The sequence below is a fragment of the Littorina saxatilis genome, linkage group LG7 (genome assembly GCF_037325665.1).
Source record: "Littorina saxatilis isolate snail1 linkage group LG7, US_GU_Lsax_2.0, whole genome shotgun sequence".
NCBI lineage: Eukaryota > Metazoa > Mollusca > Gastropoda > Littorinimorpha > Littorinidae > Littorina > Littorina saxatilis.
The window spans coordinates 32,844,809-32,867,539 of NC_090251.1; the positions used below are offsets into that span (position 1 = coordinate 32,844,809).

The 22,731-nt window shown below is 42.5% G+C and overlaps 1 protein-coding gene across 1 annotated transcript; it reads right to left on the reverse strand.

The window, feature by feature from the left end:
• Window positions 1–522: 522 nt before the first annotated feature.
• On the reverse strand, window positions 523–21,769 carry LOC138971207 (nuclear receptor ROR-beta-like). Its single transcript, XM_070343878.1, has 8 exons — window positions 21,450–21,769; window positions 18,451–18,629; window positions 16,191–16,347; window positions 11,958–12,763; window positions 10,414–10,545; window positions 9,490–9,586; window positions 3,705–3,929; window positions 523–2,453 (listed from the first exon to the last, which is right to left on the reverse strand). Exons 2-8 carry the CDS (start codon window positions 18,622–18,624, stop codon window positions 2,203–2,205), a joined length of 1,842 nt encoding a protein of 613 aa, XP_070199979.1. The 5' UTR covers window positions 18,625–18,629; window positions 21,450–21,769; the 3' UTR covers window positions 523–2,202.
• Window positions 21,770–22,731: the final 962 nt, after the last annotated feature.

A 22,731-nucleotide genomic window follows, 5' to 3' on the forward strand; every position in this document is an offset into this window, starting at 1 on the left:
GCCATTTGGGCAGCCATGCGCCGCTTTCGGAAGAAGCATGCTGGGTATTTTCGTGTTTCTATAACCCACCAAACTCTGACATGGATTACAGGATCTTTTTCGTGCGCACTTGGTCTTGTGCTTGCGTGTACACACGGGGTGTGTTCGGACACCGAGGAGAGTCTGCACACAAAGTTGACTCTGAGAAATAAATTTCTCGCCGAACGTGGGGACGAACTCACGCTGACAGCGGCCAACTGGATACAAATCCAGCGCGCTACCGACTGAGCTACATCCCCGCCCTTCAAGGGATAAATCTCTTCCACAACTGCGAGAAAAAAAGCACAAGAGTTATTTCCAGAATGTGTGTACAGTGGAACTTGTCTTGTAAGACCTCCAAAACTCTAAGAAGAAAAAACATGTCTTTAGAGAATCTGAGAAAACAGGGTCTTCAAAGGGATGGAGTCTTAAATTGGGGGTTCTTAATCTTAATAACATGGGGTTCCACAGTATTGGTCAGTGCCAGAGTATCACAAGAGAATATTTGTGCATATGTATGCGCTCCATTATTATTACTGCACAAAGTTACAGCAATGTACATGCATTATAGGAGTGTGCAAAGGCACATATCCGAGGAAAAGTTTACATTTTGGTTGTTGCTGCATTTGACAGTTCTTGCCTCTTTTTACTCACTTGAACACACACACACACACAAAAAGATATGACCTGCAGCCACATTGTAAAGTGATGTATGCCTATGGTCTGGCTACAATTTACATTGAAGAGCACTTTTTTATTGACAGTTTTAGCAGCTGTAAGAATGTTGATAGAATCACTGGTAATCTTTCCCCACAAAAAATAGCTTAATTAATTAATATCGTTCACCTTCTTTCATACATGTACCTGTATTTCTTACTGCTGTAGTGTGAGGATTGCCATAAGCATGTCTGTGTACATTTATTATAAGCAAGTGCATCTTGATTATTTCTGATGAACCTGTAGGGTTCAGCATGCATACAGTCTTCACTATTTCCGTGATTTTAGTACAGTTCAACCTGTCTATAAAAGCCACGCAACAGACCGACCAAAAGTGGTCATAAAAAACAGGTGGTACAAGGCCAGGTGAATTATATAAATAAAAAAAACTTGTCTGGCATCCTTTGGGGTGTTCGTTTAGGCAGATGGTCATTAGCAATAGGTGGTTGCAAGGGCAGGTGCAAGTGTGTTATGGTCAATCAATAATGGTAACGTATGAAAGCAAACAGCAAAGTACGGCAGGTTTTCTCCCTTCACCTTTTGCTTCCTTGCTGACCTTCACAGCCACGAAAAGGCCTGAACAAGTAAGTTGACAAGATCAATCAATTACTGAACAAATAAGCCTGCACATCATTATTATATTCTGTAAAATAACACTGCTTTGGTGCCTTGCGAATGCTTGTACGAGACTACTGCAAGAACCTTCAGTCTCTGCACAGTAATCAAAAACAAGTACGGGTTTCTTTTGATTTAGAAGATTACAGGAAAGTCTCTCAGCAGATTTCTGCACGTTTTATAGACACTGAAAATGCCAACATTTTCTTCAGCTTTAAACACAAGATTGCTAACAGGTGAAAGAATGAAATCTAGCTTCTTTGAACTCATTGTGTCAACGTTATTTGTGTTTGTTTGTTTGCTTAACGCCCAGCCGACCACGAAGAGCCATATCAGGGCGGTGCTGCTTTGACATTTAACGTGCGCCACACACAAGACAGAAGTCGCAGCACAGGCTTCATGTCTCACCCAGTCACATTATTCTGACACCGGACCAACCAGTCCTAGCACTAACCCCATAATGCCAGACGGAGCAGCCATTAGATTGCCAATTTTAAAGTCTTAGGTATGACCCGGCCGGGGTTCGAACCCACGACCTCCCGATCACGGGGCGGACGCCTTACCACTAGGTCAACCGTGCCGGTCGTTATTTGTGTTGCCCTGGATCAAGTTTCAAGTCTTAAATTAAAACAGTAATATATTCATCATGAGTATCAAATCTACAAATCAGACAGCATTCAGTGCTTCAAATAATTATTAGTAGCTGGATGGAATTCATAAAAAAGGGGGAAATGTATGAAATTATGCACTTTCTCTTTCAGTTTCAATAAAAGTATTTTACTCTTTAAAGCCAACCATCAACAGGTAATTGTCACAGACTTTTCCAGAAGAAACAGCTTCGTTAGTGAATTTTCAACTGTTTGAAAACCACTCTGCCAGGAGTTCATTGTTTTTAAACTGTGCATAGTGTTCAAAAGGCTTGCTTTTTATCCACTCGTAAAATTCGTTGGCAAAAACTTTCACCCGCATAAATGCACTGATCATTTGTGAGAAGAACAAGTTTGGATTCGGGCGCTTGTTCTCTTTGAGCAGCCACAGAAGACACTGGGTAACTTTCCACTGAATGGCGCTCACCCTTTCCGGTTCATCCACATCATCATTACCTGCAAAAGAAAAACATTTTACAACAAATCTTCAACTTCCAACAAATTGAACGTGTACGCTAGGTACCTCGGAGAAATCTAAGATATAAATGGCGTCACCTTTTAGTACTTGTACAAACCCTTTGCCTCCCAGAGCGCCCAATAATGCCCGCTGAAGAACCCACATGGAGATGGTAGAGCATGAGCCCCTTTTACTGATACAAGCAATTCAAAACATTGCAAAGCAAGTATCAAGCTGCAAATCGGCTTTAACCTGCGATCGGAATGAACAACTTACTCTGATGTGTATGTTATGCAATGTGCGCTTGATATGATACCCTTTCGTTTAGAAAATATGTACATCAGACCCACGCCTCGCCGCCGATTGCTTGCTGATCATTAACACTATAACAGTAACAATGTTCGCTAAGCATGTGTGTTTTCCCAAATACACATGACCTCAAGCCAAACCCACAGTACCTTGACCTTCTACTTCAGCGTTCGAGAGAATTTTGTAGTGATTCAACCTTGACCTTGACCAAAACACGTTGTGAGCGACCCCTACAGGCCAACAAATCTTAAACTCCGATAAGTGTATTTTTGAAAGAAAAGGCTATCATATTGAGCGCACGCTGCATAACATACACATCAGAGCAAGTTGTTCATCGTGATCGCTGGTTAAAAGGTGATCGGCAGCATGGTACTTGCTTTGCATCGTTTTGAAAAGCTTGTACATGTATTAGTAAAAGGGGCTCATAATCTAACACACCTGACAGTGTTATTTTCGAACATTGTCTATTCAATGATTTCTTTTACTGTTGAATCTTTACAACTTGCACTTGAAAATGAAAAACAGCCACCCTGTCTCCTGAAACCAACATCCCCTTTCGCATTATTATTATTATGGAAAGCTTATATAGCGCGAACCACAACTGTGCTCTCCGCACTTTACATATTCATTTCTGCCGTTTGAAATGAAATTTTTTTTACAGACAGACAAACAGACATTTTTTTTACACACAATATATAACGCATTCACATCGACCAGCAAACTTCAAGCCTATTAGGCGAACATTCACCTTTCACGGCCTATTATTCCAAGTCAAACGGGTATTTGGTGGACATTTTTATCTATGCCTATACAATTTTGCCAGGAAAGACCCTTTTGTCAATCGTGGGATCTTTAACGTGCACACCCCAATGTAGTGTACACGAAGGGACCTCGGTTTTTCGTCTCATCCGAAAGGCATTCAGCCTTCCGGGTACACTCACCAACAGTGAAGAGAACTATGCACTTGAAGAGAACTTTCTCGTCTTCTGACAATCCCAGCTTCTGTATGGCCAACAGAACCTGTTGCCTAAGCCTTGCTCTCTCTTCACCACCAAATTTCTCCATGTCGTGATGGCAGAAAGATCGTCCTGATGGCAGCGTCATTACTTTAAGATTGTGATTGTAACCAGTAGACTGGCAAATGGACCCCACTTCACAGCGGTTGTCTGCAACAAACAAGAAGAGCAAACGCTCGATCGAGTCACTTTCGCAGTTCTGAATATTATATGAGGCATCAGATGGACAGGAAGAAATTGCTATTCACAACACAATGAGTCACGTTCACATAAAATTTGAGCCCGGTCACTTTTATAGTTTCCGAGAAAAGCCCAACGTTAAGTTGTGTGTTGCCGAACAGAAAAGGCTAGTTATCTCCCTTGTTTTTCTGATAACGTTCGTAAAAGGCTACAGATGTAAATACTTTGATGTAAAGAATAATCCTACAAAGTTTCAATCACATCCGATGAACTTTGTCAAAGATATAAAATGTCTAATTTTTCCTTTGACGCTGACCTGTGACCTTGAAAAAGGTCAAAGGTCAACGTAACCATCGTTAAAGTGTAGAGGTCATTGGAGGTCACGACTAAACAAAATATGAGCCCGATCGCTTTGATAGTTTCCGAGAAAAGTCCAACGTTAAGGTGGTGTCTACGGACGGCCGGCCGGTCCGGCCGGCCGGACAGACTAACACTGACCGATTACATAGAGTCACTTTTTCTCAAGTGACTCAAAAATGGTGAGGAATATTATGGTCAGTGACAATATGCATCGACTAACATTTTATCCCTTACTCGAGTAACTGAGGAGAGCAGAATAACATTTTATTCCTTACTCAAGTAACTAAGGAGAGCAGACTAACATTTTATCTCTTAATCAAGTAACTAAGGAGAGCAGACTAACATGTTATCTCTTACTCAAGTAAATCAGGAGAGCAGACTAACATGTTATCCCTTACTCAAGTAACTCAGGAGAGCAGACTAACATTTTACCTCTTAATCAAGTAACTAAGGAGAGCAGACTAACATTGTATCCCTTACTCAAGTAACTAAGGAGAGCAGACTAACATTTTATCTCTTAATCAAGTAACTCAGGAGAGCAGACTAACATTTTATCCCTTACTCAAGTAACTAAGGAGAGCAGACTAACATTTTATCCCTTACTCAAGTAACTAAAGAGAGCATACTAACATTTTATCCCTTACTCAAGTAACTAAGGAGAGCAGACTAACATTTTATCCCTTACTCAAGTAACTAAGGAGAGCAGACTGACATTTTATCCCTTACTCAAGTAACTAAGGAGAGCAGACTAACATTTTATCCCTTACTCAAGTAACTAAGGAGAGCAGACTAACATTTTATCTCTTACTCAAGTAACTAAGGAGAGCAGACTAACATTTTATCCCTTACTCAAGTAACTAAGGAGAGCAGACAAACATTTTATCCCTTACTCAAGTAACTAAGGAGAGCAGACTAACATTTTATCCCTTACTCAAGTAACTAAGGAAAGCAGACTAACATTTTATCTCTTACTCAAGTAACTGAGGAGAGCAGGCTAACATTGTATCCCTTACTCAAGTAACTAAGGAGAGCAGACTAACATTTTATCTCTTACTCAAGTAACTCAGGAGAGCAGACTAACATTGTATCCCTTACTCAAGTAACTAAGGAGAACAGACTAACATTTTATCTCTTACTCAAGTAACTCAGGAGAGCAGACTAACATTGTATCCCTTACTCAAGTAACTAAGGAGAGCAGACTAACATTTTATCTCTTACTCAAGTAACTCAGGAGAGCAGACTAACATGTTATCCCTTACTCAAGTAACTAAGGAGAGCAGACAAACATTTTATCCCTTACTCAAGTAACTAAGGAGAGCAGACTAACATTTTATCCCTTACTCAAGTAACTAAGGAGAGCAGACTAACACTTTATCTCTTACTCAAGTAACTAAGGAGAGCAGACTAACATTTTATCCCTTACTCAAGTAACTAAGGAGAGCAGACTAACATTTTATCCCTTACTCAAGTAACTAAGGAGAGCAGACTAACATTTGATCTCTTACTCAAGTAACTAAGGAGAGCAGACTAACATTTTATCCCTTACTCAAGTAACTAAGGAGAGCAGACTAACATTTTATCCCTTACTCAAGTAACTAAGGAGAGCCGACTAACATTTTATCCCTTACTCAAGTAACTAAGGAGAGCAGACTAACATTTTATCCCTTACTCAAGTAACTAAGGAGAGCAGACTAACATTTTATCCCTTACTCAAGTAACTCAGGAGAGTAAGTGCCCTTGTATGTAAACACACACACACACACACACACACACACACACACACACACACACACACAATGACAACAAAACTGTCAAAGTCATTCACTGAATCAGTGTACTGTACAGACGTATGTGGAAGGTTTCAGGTTGTCAACCAGTGCCTCTGGTGATCAAACTGGTGAGCAGACTGGCTTCAGCACCCCTGCTTTAGCCCTAATCTTCATAAACTCTACAAGAATGAAGATGATACTCTCAGCATTGTGCCATAGTACTAATACTACATCAATAAACTACATCAACTTGTACAGTCGAACCTGTCTGTAAAGAGCAGTCTAGGGACCGACCAAAAGTGTTCATTGACAAGTGGTCACTATGGAAAGGTGAATTACAAGTACAGCAGTCCCTGCGATGTACGGCCCCCGGCGTGAGCGGACACCCGACATGTACGGACACATTTGCTCGGCACGGAGTGTTTTCCTTCTATATTTGCCCCCCCTTAAACGGACACCTGCAAAACGTGGACGCGGACACTCATTTTCGGTCCCAACAGCAGGTCATACCTCCAATGTACGGACAGACCATCCTCAAATTTTCACCACAACAAAATCGATAACAGAGCAGTCCGGCTCTTGGTACAAAGATCACAGCCGCAATGGTGTGATGACAGTCACTGATAACTTGAGTGCACGTGTACCCATCGTGTGTCTGTGTGTAACCTCTTTCATTGACAAGATACTCTTGTTTCCCCTCAGCCTTGACCAGTGAGTCGGTTGCCTAATCTATGAACCCTTCAGTTGTCTTGCTTTGTCAAAAGTTACGACACAGTCAACTGGTTTTGCTCTGAGTGAACAGTGCAGCTGGCCTCTCTGGCCACAGCCCCCAACAGTACATGGCTGGAGGGAGTGAGAGAGAAAGGGGGGGGGGGGGGTGGAGGGTTAACTGGCTAAACTCTGTGGGGTGTCCGGTGTCACCGCATGTCAGCAGGAAGAGCATTGGAGAGAAATAGAGAGGTGTACTCTTCCACACAATTTCCAAGCATCAGTTGTCAGGGCTTGGGGTAGGCATTAGTCATTTAGTGAGGGAGAGTGGGAGCTGTGTTATGTACAGTGTATTTCCGACTGAAGAGTGAAAAGTCACTGCCATGCCACATGATCGGCATGCAGTCAATAAAGCCAGACAAGAAACAAATAAATTACTTGATTATGACATGCAGCTCTATCTGCTGCTATTTATTCAAACTGGTTTTCAAGCTTATTCTTGCAAAGCATCTGCACACGCTCCTCTGTGCTGTGTTTGTGTGGCTGCTTTCGTATGTCAGTGCATGGTGAGTGTGTTCACTGCCTTGAGGATTTATTTTATCTCTTCTTTTCAACACTTTTCATACAAATCCTTTTTACAGAACGTTTAAAGAAGTATTAGGAGTTTATTGTTATTGTTTAGTAGCCACAAGAAGTGATTAGCATAGACTCAATCCTGTTGTTTGTGTGTCTGTGTGAGTGTATGGGGGAGGGGGTGGTGTGGTCACCCCTCCCGTGACCGGACACCTGCAATGTACGGACAGTTTTGCTATGGCCCAAGGGTGTCCGTTCATGAGAGGGAGTGCTGTATACAAACTCGTAGGGGACCATTAGGGATGGTTCGTTTTGGGTAGGTGGTCCTTTATTGAGAGGTGGTCGTTAACGGTTAAGGCAGGTTCGACTGTACATAGTGTATTACATTCACATTGTCACAGATCAATGTGTTTTGTGCGGACCTACGTTACAGGTTCCTTTGTACTGCTGGTGTCTCGGTGTTCAGTTTGAATTGCCGCTGAGTATTGTTCAGCTTAGCTGGTTGTCGCGTCCGTTTTTCTCGTGTTTTTCAAGCAGTGGTGGCTGCCGTGCGTGTAGCAGGTTCGAACCTTTTCTCTCCCATATTCCTACGCCGGGCCTGTGATATATGCGAAATACGAAAGAGGTGCGTGGCAGTGGATCGTTCTCTGGTAGGGAGACGTGACATGTGCCATGTCTGGACGGTCTGCAGGCCGGTTTGGATTAGCTAGCCATTGTTTACCAGACCACTCGGAGTTATTTTGTAGACTCGAGTTGGGCAGACAGAACTGTTGTTTGGGTTAAAGTTTACCCTCAGTTCGGGTTTTCTTCGTTTGTTGAGGCTTTGTTTGGTGCGAGAAAATCAAGGTCAGTATTTCTATCAAGACTGTTTAGCGCGTTGGGACGAGTCTCGGGTGTGACACGTGGCGGCAGCGCCACGTATCTGTTGACCATGTTATGTGTGCGTTGTATTCTATGTTTTATTTTTATTATTTTTATTCTTTATTGTGGTGCCTGTATTTCTACGGTGGGGAATTGTACATTTTAATGTTTGACAGTAAGCTTTGGAGTTGTTTGGTATTGTTTACTGGTTAACTACAGGTTGCTTGCCTTATGGAGGAAAATTTAATCATGTAATTCAGTTGTGAGGACATTTGAGTGTAGTGTTTGATGTACGAGGGACGGTATAACTAGAGGGGGGATTCTTGAAATGCCACTATGACGGACATTACTGTGCAACATACTCTGTTCCACAGGCCTACCCCGGTTCCAACCTGTTTTCCTACTCGCTCTGGCGCTTACCACGCCCTCAGCGTTAGCCGTGTCCACCCGCAGGGTGCCCAGGACATTGGACGCTGTCAGGACTGCCATCGAGCGCCTACCCCGGTTCCAACCTGTTTCCCTATTCGCTCAGGCGCCTACCACGCCTACTTGCGCCTACCATAGCTACAGCGTTAGCCGTGTCCACCCGCGGGGTGCCCAGGACATTGGACGCTGTCAGGACCGACATCGAGGGTACGAGTGCCATTCTGCAATGACACTACCTATGCCAGTACCTATGCCATTACAACGGTGAGGGCTGTTCCCCACTTCATTACCAGCAGGAGGAGTGCCATACAGAGGGCTACGAGTTCGACCTGTCAGGTAAGTGTGCTCATAGAGTTCCCCTCTCTCAGATGCCGTCCCCCTTAGTGCGCGCGCGATTCGCCCTTTTTCTCAACAGACTTTAAATGGACGGATGCTTGTGTGTGAGTAAGTTGTGTGTGTGCTAATTTTCAGGTTATATTCGGCAATGACTTTTTTCTCACAGTATTTGTGTTTGATGTTATGGTCGATTAATTCATGTGTCTTTAGTTAATAAAGGTTGTTTGTTTTGTAATTGTACAACAGCGTGTCGGTGCATTCTTTCTTACCTTTTGTTTCCTCATTTTCTCATTTTGTTTAGTTTCTTTATTCTCGTGGTTTTTCTCACTTACTAGCTTTGATTAGGGGTTCTACACGTGACACACATGATGATGAAATTCACATTCAACATCCACAGTGGCAGAAGAGGCCAATTAGGAACATGATTGTTTTACCACCAGGCACATTCACAATGACAATGTCCATGTTCAAGAAAACCAGTAATAATTCCTACATACCTTTCAGCAGTCTAATCTGGTCGTTCATGGTCAGGTTTGCGAAACCAGGAATGGTTTTGACGAACGAGATGAACTGACGAATATTCTCATCCAGCATCTGCACAACAACAAAAAGCACAGAACACTTTTAAAAACTCATCTCCGAAATAAACTACAACGCTACCCAGGTAAGGCAGAGATGCATCTGCAATCATATTCAGAAATCAGCTATGATTTGCCAGAGCAGTGAATCTCAAGACCATTTACTTAATATACAGTCGAACTCGCCCTGGCAACCACCTCTTGATAACAACCACCGGCTCACAACAACCACCCCAAAAGATCTGTGATGATTTTTATTCCATCTAATAGTAATACACCTTTCCATAGCAAACACATGCCTGTCACAGCCACATTCTCTCAGGTGGTTGTTATAGACAGGTTTGAATATACCAGGTTGTGTGCATCTATTCTGTCTATGCAATGTATGTGTGCCTCTTTTCTAACATAACATTAACAACAGGATTTAAATGAATGACAAAAGAAACAAGAAATTACCCATACACACCCACACAAAACCACTCCTAAACAGACAAAACCACGCCTGCCCTACCAGGCAATCAGGAATGCACATAAGTAAATTTTGATTGGCAGCGAAAGGGTTAACAACAGGATTTAAATGAATGACAAAAGAAACAACAAGAAATTACCCACACAAAACCACTCCTAAACAGACAAAACCATGCCTTCCCTCCCAGGCTATCAGGAATGCACATAAGTAAATTTTGATTGGCAGCGAAAGGGTTAACAACAGGATTTAAATGAATGACAAAAGAAACAACAAGAAATTACCCACACAAAACCACTCCTAAACAGACAAAACCACGCCTTCCCTGTGACACCCCCCCCCCCCCCCCCTCATCCCTTGAAAAAAATAATATTTACCTTGGAGAGGACAGTAATGAATGATTGGCGATCGTCAACGTCAATTCCTGTTGTTTGATAAATCTCTTGATACTCCTCCTCAGACAGCCTTCCCATGGGACCGAATGCCTCGGTGCGAGCTCGGCAGTTTTCCTGCAACATTGAATTTGAATAGGTACTGCTTTCAATTTCATACACAGACAAAATAGTTTGTTGGCTGAAAAATGTTGGGGTAGACGAACGAGGGAACTCAGTTGAACTTAAAGTGAGGAAGCAAATGAAAGCCACCAATAGGAAGTATGAATTTTAACAAAATTTATCCTGATATAGCTCATTTCTGAATCTAGGTGGGTTTAGATGCACATATACTTCAGGCCATTGACAAACTAAACAAAATTCTGAGCATAACATTATTTCTACGCTCCACAACACTTCCAATCATTATAACTGTGAATCCATTATTGCAGAATATTTATTTGTTAATTATATGAAAGGTCAGCCTTTGCTTTCAGAATGAGAGGAAGAGATTGAAAATGAAAGATAAGACAGCACTACATCAACGACAGCTTTCTTTCTTTATTTGGTGTTTAACGTCGTTTTCAACCACGAAGGTTATATCGCGACGGGGAAAGGGGGGGAGATGGAATAGAGCCACTTGTTAATTGTTTCTTGTTCACAAAAGCACTAATCAAAAATTTGCTCCAGGGGCTTGCAACGTAGTACAATATATGACCTTACTGGGAGAATGCAAGTTTCCAGTACAAAGGACTTAACCTTTCTTACATACTGCTTGACTAAAATCTTTACAACCATTGACTATATTCTATACAAGAAACACTTAACAAGGGTAAAAGGAGAAACAGAATCCGTTAGTCGCCTCTTACGACATGCTGGGGAGCATCGGGTAAATTCTTCCCCCTAACCCGCGGGGGGACATCAATTACCTCAAACCACTATTTGCTGCAGGTTCAAGTCCAATTCTAAAATTTAAGATGCAATTTTTTTTAAATTTACATCTTTTAATCTTTATTTTAAAAACAGTAATAATTTTCAGAGCTAAAAGCTTGAGCCCTAATAAGCACGCAACTGGCCTCATTTATAACGCCTACTATTTAAGGGCTCCGAGGTAACACTAACAAGAACTTCTTTTTCTTCTGCGTTCATGGGCTGGAACTCCCAAGTACACTCATGTTTTTTGCACGAGTGGGTTTTTCCGTGTATGGCCGGTTTAACCCGGGCATTCAGGCAGACATACGCCGCTTTAGGGGGAAGCATCCTGGGTATTTTTGTGTTTCTATAACTTACCGAACTGTGACACGGATTACAGGATCTTTTCCGTGCGCATTTGGTCTTGTGCTTGCTTGTACATGCAAAGGGGAATAAGTCACTAGCAGGTCTGCACACAAGTTGACCTGGGAGATAGCAAAAATCTCCACCCTTAACCCACCAGACATGACCTTCCGATTGGGACACCGATGGCTTATCCACTAGGCCAATGCGCCCGTCAATAACAGGAACAAAATGCAAAAGTTCTATAGATCCTTAAAGGTATACACCACACTCACAAAGCAAGCCTGCTGTTTGGCGAGCATTTCCTCCGGGGACATTTCGTATTTGCAAAGGTGAAGCTTGTTGTGGGACTGAAGTAAGTGTTGGGTGAGCTTCCTACACTCCTCTTCACTCAACAGATCGCTCGTTTTCTCAGCTGATGATGGCAACAATGACGTAACGGATGGGCAGTCTGGTGATGAAGCTGACGACAGGGGAGTAAGGATGCTTGACCCCACTGACCCTGACTCGTCGCAACGACCAGGTTCCCCTCCTAACTTGTGATCCAAAATATTGTCTACCAGCGAGAAAGGGGAAGGCAACTCAGGGGGACTGAAGGGAGGCAAGGCAGTGACAAGTTCACAAATCTGTCCCGAGCTGGTGATGCCTGCCGATGCCCCGGAACCAGTACCAGGTGAAACTGATTGCACGCCGAGTTCAAACTTTGCCGGGGATAATGTTGTGCACAGAGGGGGGTTGCTGCCGTCCTGAGACACAGGTGAAAAGTCCACAAAAGTTGCAGTATTGTTCACAACTGTGGGTAGCAGGTTCGACACAGGTGCGCGAGGAGAACTTGCAGAGCCAGTAGAGCGGATGAACTTTGGTGTGCCGATGGCCGGCGCTGCAGGAATGTTGAGACCCTTTTCTTTTGTAGTTGTGGTAGTATTGGTACTGGTAGTGGTGTTGTTGGTTGCAGGTGAAGGGCAGGTAGCTTCCTCAGCAATATTGTCGTTGCTCACGCTGGCCATCCCCCCCCTTGCCTGTCTGTACTCGATGATGTCCTGAGTTCGTTTGGCATGGGTGTAGCGCCCTGTCTTGATGGCTGAAGGAGCACACAAAAACTCAGCATCAACATATGCAGAAAGACAGACAGAAACGCATATCGTCGCTGTAATTCACAAACTTGTATCTCAATTTTTGAGGTTTTGAAACTAAAACAATATTAAGCTCCCTTATTTGTTTGCCCGTATGGTGATAAAAGCTCGTAGCTCCAATTGCTTTATGAAGTGAACAAAAGTTCTTGAGAAGAAAACTTGTATCTTCATTTGTTTGAAGTGAGGGCAAAAAAACCGCTCAAGTTAAACATACGAGGTTTTCGTGCCACACTTGGACGGAAACTATGTCATAATACAGGCAAATCCAGCTAACTCACAAACGGTTAAGTCAAAAATTCGCTTAGCACACAAAGAAATTCTGGTCCGGAATTATCCCTCTTTATCTATGTGTACAAAGTACCCTGAGCTCGAAATGGGATTTCTCTTACGTAAGTCGAAAGACGGATAGCACACAACAGAAAGTCAGTCCCAAAGACAAAGTTTACTCTATATTTACTACAGCAACTCGAAACACGAAACTTGGCGTCTCACACTAGCGCATTGTGTAACCTTATTCCCTTCTTCTCTACACGGACGCCACACCGACTGGTCAGTCGGCACGCAATAAAGTATGAACTGAAGTTAGGAGGGGGCGAGGAGTAAGGAGGGGCGAGTGGTACTCACAGTGTGTGTTTGTGTGTGTTCACGGGTGAACCACGTGGTTACTATACGGAAGAAGAAGAATTCAAATTGTGGGTTGCCTCTCATTCAGTCTTTGTTCAGTCTTGCGTTCATCCACAATCATGGCAGAGTCACGGAAAAGAAAATTAACCAGTCATACGATTGATTTGAAACTGAAAGTGATCGCTGCAGTTGACAAGAAAGACCGTTCGAAATCGGAAATCTGCAAAGAATTTAACATTCCCAATTCAACTTTGTCTACGTTTCTGCGCGATCAGCAAAAAATTGAAGCAGCTTCTGCATCTTCCTCGTTTCAACTGCAGAGAAAACGAATGCGTGTTTGTTGTGAAAAAGACCGCGGCCGCGAAAAGATCGAGGAATGTCTTTTTGTTTGGTTCAAACAAGCAAGATCAAGTGGATTGCCTATCTCAGGGCCGATTCTTTGTGAGAAAGCTGTCAGTCTTGCCGAGGAATTAGGAATCGAATTTGTGCCAAACTCAGGATGGCTGTCAAGATTCAAGGAACGGAAAGGCATCACCTTTCGCAGGGTGTGTGGAGAAGCTGCTAGTGTTTGTGATGAAACTGTGAAGGAGTGGACAGAAAACACTCTGCCTGACATTCTTTCTCAGTATGATCCCAATGACGTCTTCAATTGTGATGAGACTGGGCTCTTTTACAAGTGCCTGCCTTCGAAAACACTCGCCCTGAAGAGTGACAAGTGTGCAGGGGGTAAAATTGCGAAAGACAGAATAACTGTGCACATTTGCGCAAATATGACTGGCTCTGAGAAAATTCCACTGTTGGTCATCGGGAAAAGTGCGAAGCCGCGATGCTTTAAAAACGTCAAAACATTGCCGGTTGAATATTGGAACAACAAGAAAAGTTGGATGACTGTTCTGTTTGAGGAATGGTTGTTGAAGCTGGACAGGCGCATGAAAGTGCAGCAACGCAAAATTGTGATGTTTATGGACAACTGCCCCGCACATGGCAAGCCAAATCTGGACAACGTGAGGCTTGTTTTCATGCCACCCAATACCACCTCGAAACTGCAGCCATGTGATCAGGGAATCATTGCAAACTTCAAACATTATTACCGATCCCTTGTTTTGCGACGCCTGTTGATACAGTTTGAATCGCGAACAGAAATCACCGAAGGCCTGTTTGAATTCAAGCTCAATCTCCTGGAAGCAATGCAAATCGCGCGAACAGCATGGACAATGGTAACCGAAACCACGATCGCCAACTGTTTTCGACACGCCGGATTTCACACAGTCAGTGAAAGTGCTGGCACAAGACTCTGATCTCGAGTCTCTGTTCTCTCGAGTCCAACAAGTGATGCCGGAATGCAGCAATGTGACTGTCGCTGATTACATCAGCGTTGACGCGGACTTGCAAACCACTTGTGAAGTGTCAGTGAAAGACATTGCCGACACTATGAAACAGGGCGACGCCGAAGAAGAAGACAACAACAAAGGAGATGACGACAACACAGAAATAAAGCCACCCTCTCTCGCCGATGCCCTGGCAGCCATTAAGACTGTGACAAACTTTTTGTTGACGCACACTGTCCATGAAACGTCTCTCGACCAGGCCAGTTTCTTGGAAGGAGAAATTGAGAAAGGTGCGTTGAAAGGAAGAAAACAGACGACAATCATGGACTTCTTCAAGAAGTAGGGAGACCGCGTGCTTTTATCGGACTGGCAAGAGTGTACATACGGCGATAGTCTTAGTGTTTACATCGAACAAACATTTTTCTTTTCATGGTGGTGGTTTTTTACTTTCATGTGTACAGTGATGTGCTCTCACGGTTTTATAAATATTAACAAATGAACTCCAAACTGTTGTGCCTGTGATTCGCTTTCACGGAATGGAAAGCAAGGAGGAGTGTAGGCTACATGCTGAGAAAATTAGGTGAGTGACGTAATTCACGAGTGACGTTTCAGTCAGCTTGCTTCTTGTTCGTTTGTTCTTTTGTTTTGTTCTTTTTTGTTCATGTCGTCACCCATGCGTCAGTAATGTGACGTAAGTTTAGTACTATGACCAAGTCGAAATTTCGGATAGGACACAATAACAATTCGGTCCCTTCAATTTCGTCTTATCCGGATTTGCCTGTATAGAAGATACGGGCTTCCTACTGTTGTATTTCTAGCATGCATGAAATAAAACTCATAATATACCAATTCTGGATGGCTCCGTTGGATAAAAAGCTCCTATATCTCAATATTTTCTCAGTTGTATGGAATATCTTTAATAACTGACATTAACACACATTAAGAATGGAATTGCACTGTTTTAAAGAAAATATCAACCCATGAATTGAAGTTATATTTGAAGCGGTGATTTTTCAAAACAATCTTTTTTTTTTTCAAAACAGCAAATATTGAGATACGAGGTTTGTGAATTACAGCGATGATATATACACATACACAACATTTTTTTTTTAACAGTAATGGTCCTTTAACAGATGAAGAATGAAATCTAAAATCTGAATCTAGCTGACAAGAAGAATTGTATCTGATCACAAAGGTAAAAGGTTCTATATATTCCGATAACAGCATAATAAAATAAGCTTTGATGTGATTATTAAAGCAGTATTATTTTTTGTAAAACACTCAAAAGGTTCAGGTATTCATTTTAGAAAAACTGTTACAGCACAACGTTCTTCCCTGGATGCACCTATGACCACACATACAACACACACGTACCAACCCCTCCCCCCCCCCCCACCCACCCCAACACTCTTTAAATACTGACCTTCTGGAGACATTCCCACTGCAATGCACTTCAGGTGACGACACCTCGGGCAAATGCGCTTTTTGCCAGTTTGGCCAACTTGAACAACATCACATTTTTCATCGGCACCAATGCACATGTAGTCACCTTCCCGCACCAAAGTTCGCCTGAAGAAACCCTGAAATTGGAGTAAAAATCATGAGCTTCAACATTTAAGTGCCAAGTGTCTGTAGGTGTGTCCGTATTTATTCATTCATTGGGAAAACTTACAAATCTATAAACTGTAAAATTAACAAGTAACACACATCAGGCATGGGAATTCCAAAATAGAAAAAAACAAGTCGCGTAAGGCAAAATTACTACATTTAGTCAAGCTGTGGAACTCACAGAATGAAACTGAACGTAGTCCGCCGCTAGTGCAAAAGGCAGTGAAAGTGACGAGCCTGTTTGGCGCGGCAGCGGTTGCGCTGTGCTTCATAGCACGCTTTACTGTACCTCTCTTCGTTTTAACTTTCTGAGCGTGTTTTTAATCCAAACATATCATATCTATATGTTTTTGGAATCAGGAACCGACGAGGAATAAGATGAAATAGTTTTTAAATTGATTTCGAAAATTTAATTTTGATCATAATTTTTATATTTTTAATTTTCAGAGATGTTTTTAATCCAAATATAACATATGTATATGTTTTTGGAATCAGAAAATGACGAAGAATAAGATGAAATTGTTTTTGGATCGTTTAATAAAAAAATAATTTTAATTACAAGTTTCAGATTTTTAATGACCAAACTCACTAATTAGTTTTTAAGCCACCAAGCTGAAATGCAATACCAAACCCCAGCCTTCGTCGAAGATTGCTTTGCCAAAATTTCAATCAATTTAATTGAAAAATGAGGGTGTGACAGTGCCGCCTCAACTTTTACAAAAAGCCAGATATGACGTCATCGAAGGTATTTATCGAAAAAAAGAAAAAAAATGTCCGGGGATATCATACCCAGGAACTCTCATGTCAAATTTCATAAAGATCGGCCCAGTAGTTTAGTCTGAATCGCTCAACACACACACACAGCACAACCCTCGTCTCAATTCCCCCCTCTATGTTAAAACATTTAGTCAAAACTTGACTAAATGTAACGAGGTCCAGGGGCCGCTTAGGCCCCCGCGGGGTACAGAGGCAGAGCCCCGTTGGGGGGACCAGGGGAGCTATGCCCCCCCCCCCCCCCAAAGCAAAACTAATTTGAGCATTTTAGACCAATATTTTGATAGTTCTCGTGAAGTTACCACTTGTTCGCCATTTTCTGTTATCTGAATGTGTATCGATTATCATTTTAGAACGTGTACATAAGCAGTCTGCTTGTTAACGTTCTTAATGTTGTTATTGTTTGTTGTTGAATCAAAGCAAATGAATAAAACACACCTAAAACAAGCAAATAATGGTTAGAGAGACAATAGTATACATATAATTTAATTTACCTTTTTTTTTGCCGCGGACAAGTTTGTATTTTCGCTAAAACGTAATTTCCTTTTCGCGGAACTCCGTGATTTTGCGGAAATTCCCATGCCTGACACATACAAGCTGGACAAGCAAAGCAAAAAATATAATAAAGTATGTCCGTGAGCATAAGATAATAGGGACCAAAAATCAAAAATCCATCTTGAAAGTCAATAAAGGTGGATTATATATCTTGCCTGATGGAAGTTCTTTTAACGATGCAGAATTTTGGCAATGGCAGTATGCTATTTCTAAATGTGTCCAGCACGGGTGACCTAGTATTAGTAGCTCAAACAGCATAGCTAAGATTTGACTGTGTGTTTCTTATGGCGTTATTGTAAACCCCTGAGAGCATAGAATAATCTTTCTTTATTTGGTGTTTAACGTCGTTTTCAACCACGAAGGTTATATCGCGACGGGGAGATGGGATAGAGCCACTTGTTAATTGTTTCTTGTTCACAAAATCACTAATCAAAAATTTGCTCCAGGGGCTTGCAATGTAGTACAATATATGACCTTACTGGGAGAATGCAAGTTTCCAGTACAAAGGACTTAACATTTCTTACATACTGCTTGACTAAAATCTTTACAAACATTGACTATATTCTATACAAGAAACACTTAACAAGGGTAAAAGGAGAAACAGAATCCGTTAGTCGCCTCTTACGACATGCTGGGGAGCATCGGGTAAATTCTTCCCCCTAACCCGCGGGGGGCACATAGAATAATTCTTTGCTTCACGCTAAATAGGCAATCATTATAAATCGTCAAAGGTGAACCCTTCAAACCTTGCATGCTTCACAAGTGTTGACGCCATAGTGAAAACCAGCCGCTGGCTCCTCACACACTTTACACGGCGGTAACAAGGATGTGTTTGTGGGAGCCGTTCGTTGTTTCTTCTCCTTGATGTTCCGGTTGCTGTCAATGGGGTTCGCACCTTTCCTCTTGGCCTTGTTCACCATGGTACCTGTGACCAATATTAAGGATAAGGATAAGATTTCATATAATCCTATGAGGTTACCCTCATGGAAATTCGGGCTGCTTTCTCGCTGAAAAGTGAGCTGCCATACAGAATGGCACTACCCATTTTTGGCTCACGTAAGTGTAGCCTATGCGATCGTAACTTTGTCTGTCTGTGTGTGTGTGTGTGCGTGTGTGCGTGTGTATGTCTGTGGTAGAAACTTTAACATTTCGTCATTTGAAGACGTCACATTATGACGTAAGAGGGTTAGACGTCACGCGAAGGAATTACTGAAAGTCTCGGTCATTTTGGCTCATTATTTTGAGTGGGCCGAGACTAGTTGGAAGGCACTATGGCGGAAAAGAGAGTTATCTTTTCATGTCTTGGCGTCTCAAATCTTATTAGTCAGAAAGCGCATGCACGTAGTCTCGACCAGCGTGTGGTGTGCTTCTTTCTGAGTACTTTACGTCACAAATTGTACTTTACGTACTTGATGATGAAGCAAGTTAATTGTATGTCTTCTATTTCGTTGACTGAGCACGGCCAGGACCAGTTGGCGTGAGCGCTGGGATTTCGAGTTTCATTCGACATGTCAATGCATCGTGAAATAATACAGGTAGGAGGTTAGTCGATATCGACCAAAGTCGATAAGTGCATTCTTCACTATGGTATTGAGTCTGATTTCGTCGTCCATCTTGAATCAAAAAGCACTCTTCTTACAAAAAACAAACAAACTTCGTTGCGAGCTACGGCGAAGCTTCGCATGTCAAAACTTGAGAAGCGATGTTGGGGTCAAAGTACCACGCCGTAGCTGCGGGTTTTTGGTATTAAGACTTTGCGAAGCTTCGTGTAGTCGACTACGGGCTCAATTAAGGACAGGCTTAAGTAGGCTAGATCTAGATCTAGTGTCTCGCTTTCTTGCACAGTGTCACCTATGCTTACTGTGTGTGTGTGTGTGTGTGTGTGTGTGTGTGTGTGTGTGTGTATGTGTGACGGAGTGATTGAGTTTGTGTTACTGTTTGTCGATTTCTTACGCGAGTCTTGAAGCTTCGCCTCTTGTTTTCTCATTTTTCTGCATGTGATTATTCATGTTTCCAAGCCCTAAGACTTGAGTTCTAGTCGTACTTGTAAGTAGCGAGATGATAAAAATACCTCTTCAGTTACTCATCAACAAGTAGGTAGGCGAGATGAACTAAAAGAAAGAGAGACAGAGGCCCAGAGGGACAATAAAATGGAGCTAGGGTGGAGAAGGGGGAAGAGACGTTCAGGGTGTGTGTGTGTCTCCATGTTTATGGAAATGTGTAAAGGTCACATCTATAAATATATACGACTAGTGTCTGTCTGTCTGTCTGTCTGTCTGTCTGTTCGCGATGCACGGCCAAAGTTCTCGGTGGATCTTTTTCAAATTTGGACACCGTATTCAGCTACACCCCGGACACAACCTCATCGATGAGATATTTCAACACGTGCTCTCAGCGCGCAGCGCTGAACCGATTTGGGTTTTTCGCGCGCAGCGCTGAACCGATTTGGGTTTTTCTCTCGATCCATTCCCAGTAACTCTTCCTTATCTTCTCCAGTGTTTTCAGCCGCGTTTGTCTCCCTTCCCCCTTCTTCCAAAGCCGGGTCCCAGACGCAGCCTGGTATTCGGTTCTACTTCTTCCCGGCGAAGCCGGTACCCGGCGAAGCGGATATTCATCTAGTAATAATATATATGTATGTGCATGTGTGTGTCTGTTTATGGAATGTGTTTGTGAGGGTTATGTGCATTTGCATACATGTTTCAGTTGTGTGTGTGTGTGCATGTGAATGAGTGTGCGTGTCCGTCGGCGAGTGACAATGTCTGCGAATAGTTAAGTGAAAATGTTTTTTTTTTAAACAGGGTATAACTAACGATCACCTGAAAAAAAGCTGGAGGGGGGAGGAGGGGGGGGGGGAGGAGTGGCGGAATACGTGAAACAGTATTGTCAGCTTATTGACATAATCTGTGAAAATGGAAGTCTTCCTCGCATCCCGTCTTTAGTTTATCTTCATCTGCACCTTTGAAGTGTACTTGAGGGCAAGAGCAGACACCCCGATCGCGCCTACTGCACGGCATGCAGACAGAGAGCGTTCCACCCGGTCGATTCCTGACTTTACGTCACGCGTTCAAGGGAAGTGATTTTCGAGCGGGTTGGATTTTTTCCGCTGAGAATGCAAACTGTCTTCAATTAAAAGCATTTTAGCATGTCTGAACTCTTTGGACTTGTGTTATCTAGTTTTCAAAATCACCCAGTAACTGTTAGGTATAGTTTTAGTTACATGAGAAGTCGCACTGACAGATTTTGAGAGCCACAACCCAACAGCTGCCCTTTAAAATCATACTAAAAGCAAAAGTTGTGGTATTTTGTGCGTATTATAACCACACGTGACACGACCTAAATCTCGATTAAACTGCACTGAAGTGACCTACACCAATCTCATTCTCAAATTAAACACTGACACGACTAAAATGATTCGGTGCTTGCCTTACTCAACCTCACAGTAACCCACACAAACAGATTTACTTGAACCACAACGAACTAAACCCTGAGTCTCACTAATTCCATCTACCCCGTCTTGCCCAAACCACCGGTTCATCGTCACAAGACGACGAGGACGTCCCCCGACAACAGGCGGAAGGTATCGTCCACTGGACTACTACTATCACAGAAGTCTGAAGGTATCGTCCACTGGACAGTACGATACCTTCCGCCTGTGGTCCCGATGGAACCAGAAACAAAATGACGACATGTCACAATTTACTTCACATTCCAAACATGTGGAATCATAATAATACAGTTTTCATACCTGCATGTGCGTTTCATCCAGCGTATATATTCAGCAAGTCTTGAAAAGCTATGAAAACATAGCACTGAACGGCCTACAATGTAATCAAATGTCTGCTCGTTGTAATAGGTCTACTTTCTAACCTCTACCCACACCAACATCCTCAAAACTGTAACAACCTAAACCGGAACGTAATTTTCCTTTGCGAGAATACTCTTTTTTCATTGAAAAAAAGAACAGCTTCATCCATCTGCACATTAGTAATTTTCCTGAAATGTACGTGTATTTTTTGTTCAACTCAATATGTCAACGTTTCGTGTAGAGTATATTCAGAGCTGAAACCCGACAAGAAGAAGAAGTCCGATTCAGGAATGTATCTAGGTCAGTCGTTTCTGGCTTTACGACTCCCGAAGGGTGCATGCGAACTCGATGATTGGCTGCAAATGCTCTGTCCAGGGAGGAACGCAGGTAAACAAAATAAAAAATAAAAAGTGTGTGTCTGTCACATTATATTACACAAAAGTGCGCAAAGGTCTTCACCTCCTTTGCCACTAAGAAAGGACTGAAACCAGGGCCGGATCTGGGGGGGGGGGGGGGGGGGGGTGGTTTCTGGGTTCCGGAACGCCCCCCCCCCTCCCCCCCCTGGCCATCCGATGTACCTCTCAGAGATTAAAAAAAAAAATATGTGGACTTTTTAAGCTCTTCCCCCAACTCCCTTAGTTTATTTGGTCTTCTAAAACTATTTCAAATCAGTTATGAACAACATCAAGTTGACAACGGCCTGCCCCGGCTCCCCGTTATAAGTCCATCATCATAGGCCACAAGTCAAGTCACACGCTACACTATCACTTTATATTAAAAGTAAAGAGTCCTGTCAGACTTATTTACTAAGCATATATGTCTTTGGGATTATTCCACTGAACCACTATGGAAAATGAATATCTGAAATATTTTGTTACTGTTGCTGACGGAATTTTATTTTTTTTAGGTCAATCGGAGGCTTCTCCTTTGAGTTTCTCGTCAGTTTCAAGCATGTTGCATTTGGAAGGAAGGAAAGCACAAGCCCTTTATTTTTTTACTAAAAAAAAAAAAATTAAAAAAAATTAAAAACGGATGGGGGGGGGGGGGTTCCGGGCACCCAGGAACCCCCCCCCCCCCCCCTAGGTCCGCCCCTGATTGGCAAAGAGCTACTGTACCTGTCAGACATAAAAAAGCTTCTTTCTTTTAAACACACACAAAAACAATAACAACAAAACAAAACAACACAGGACTTGAAAGGAATGAAGTCTTAACATGGAGGTAC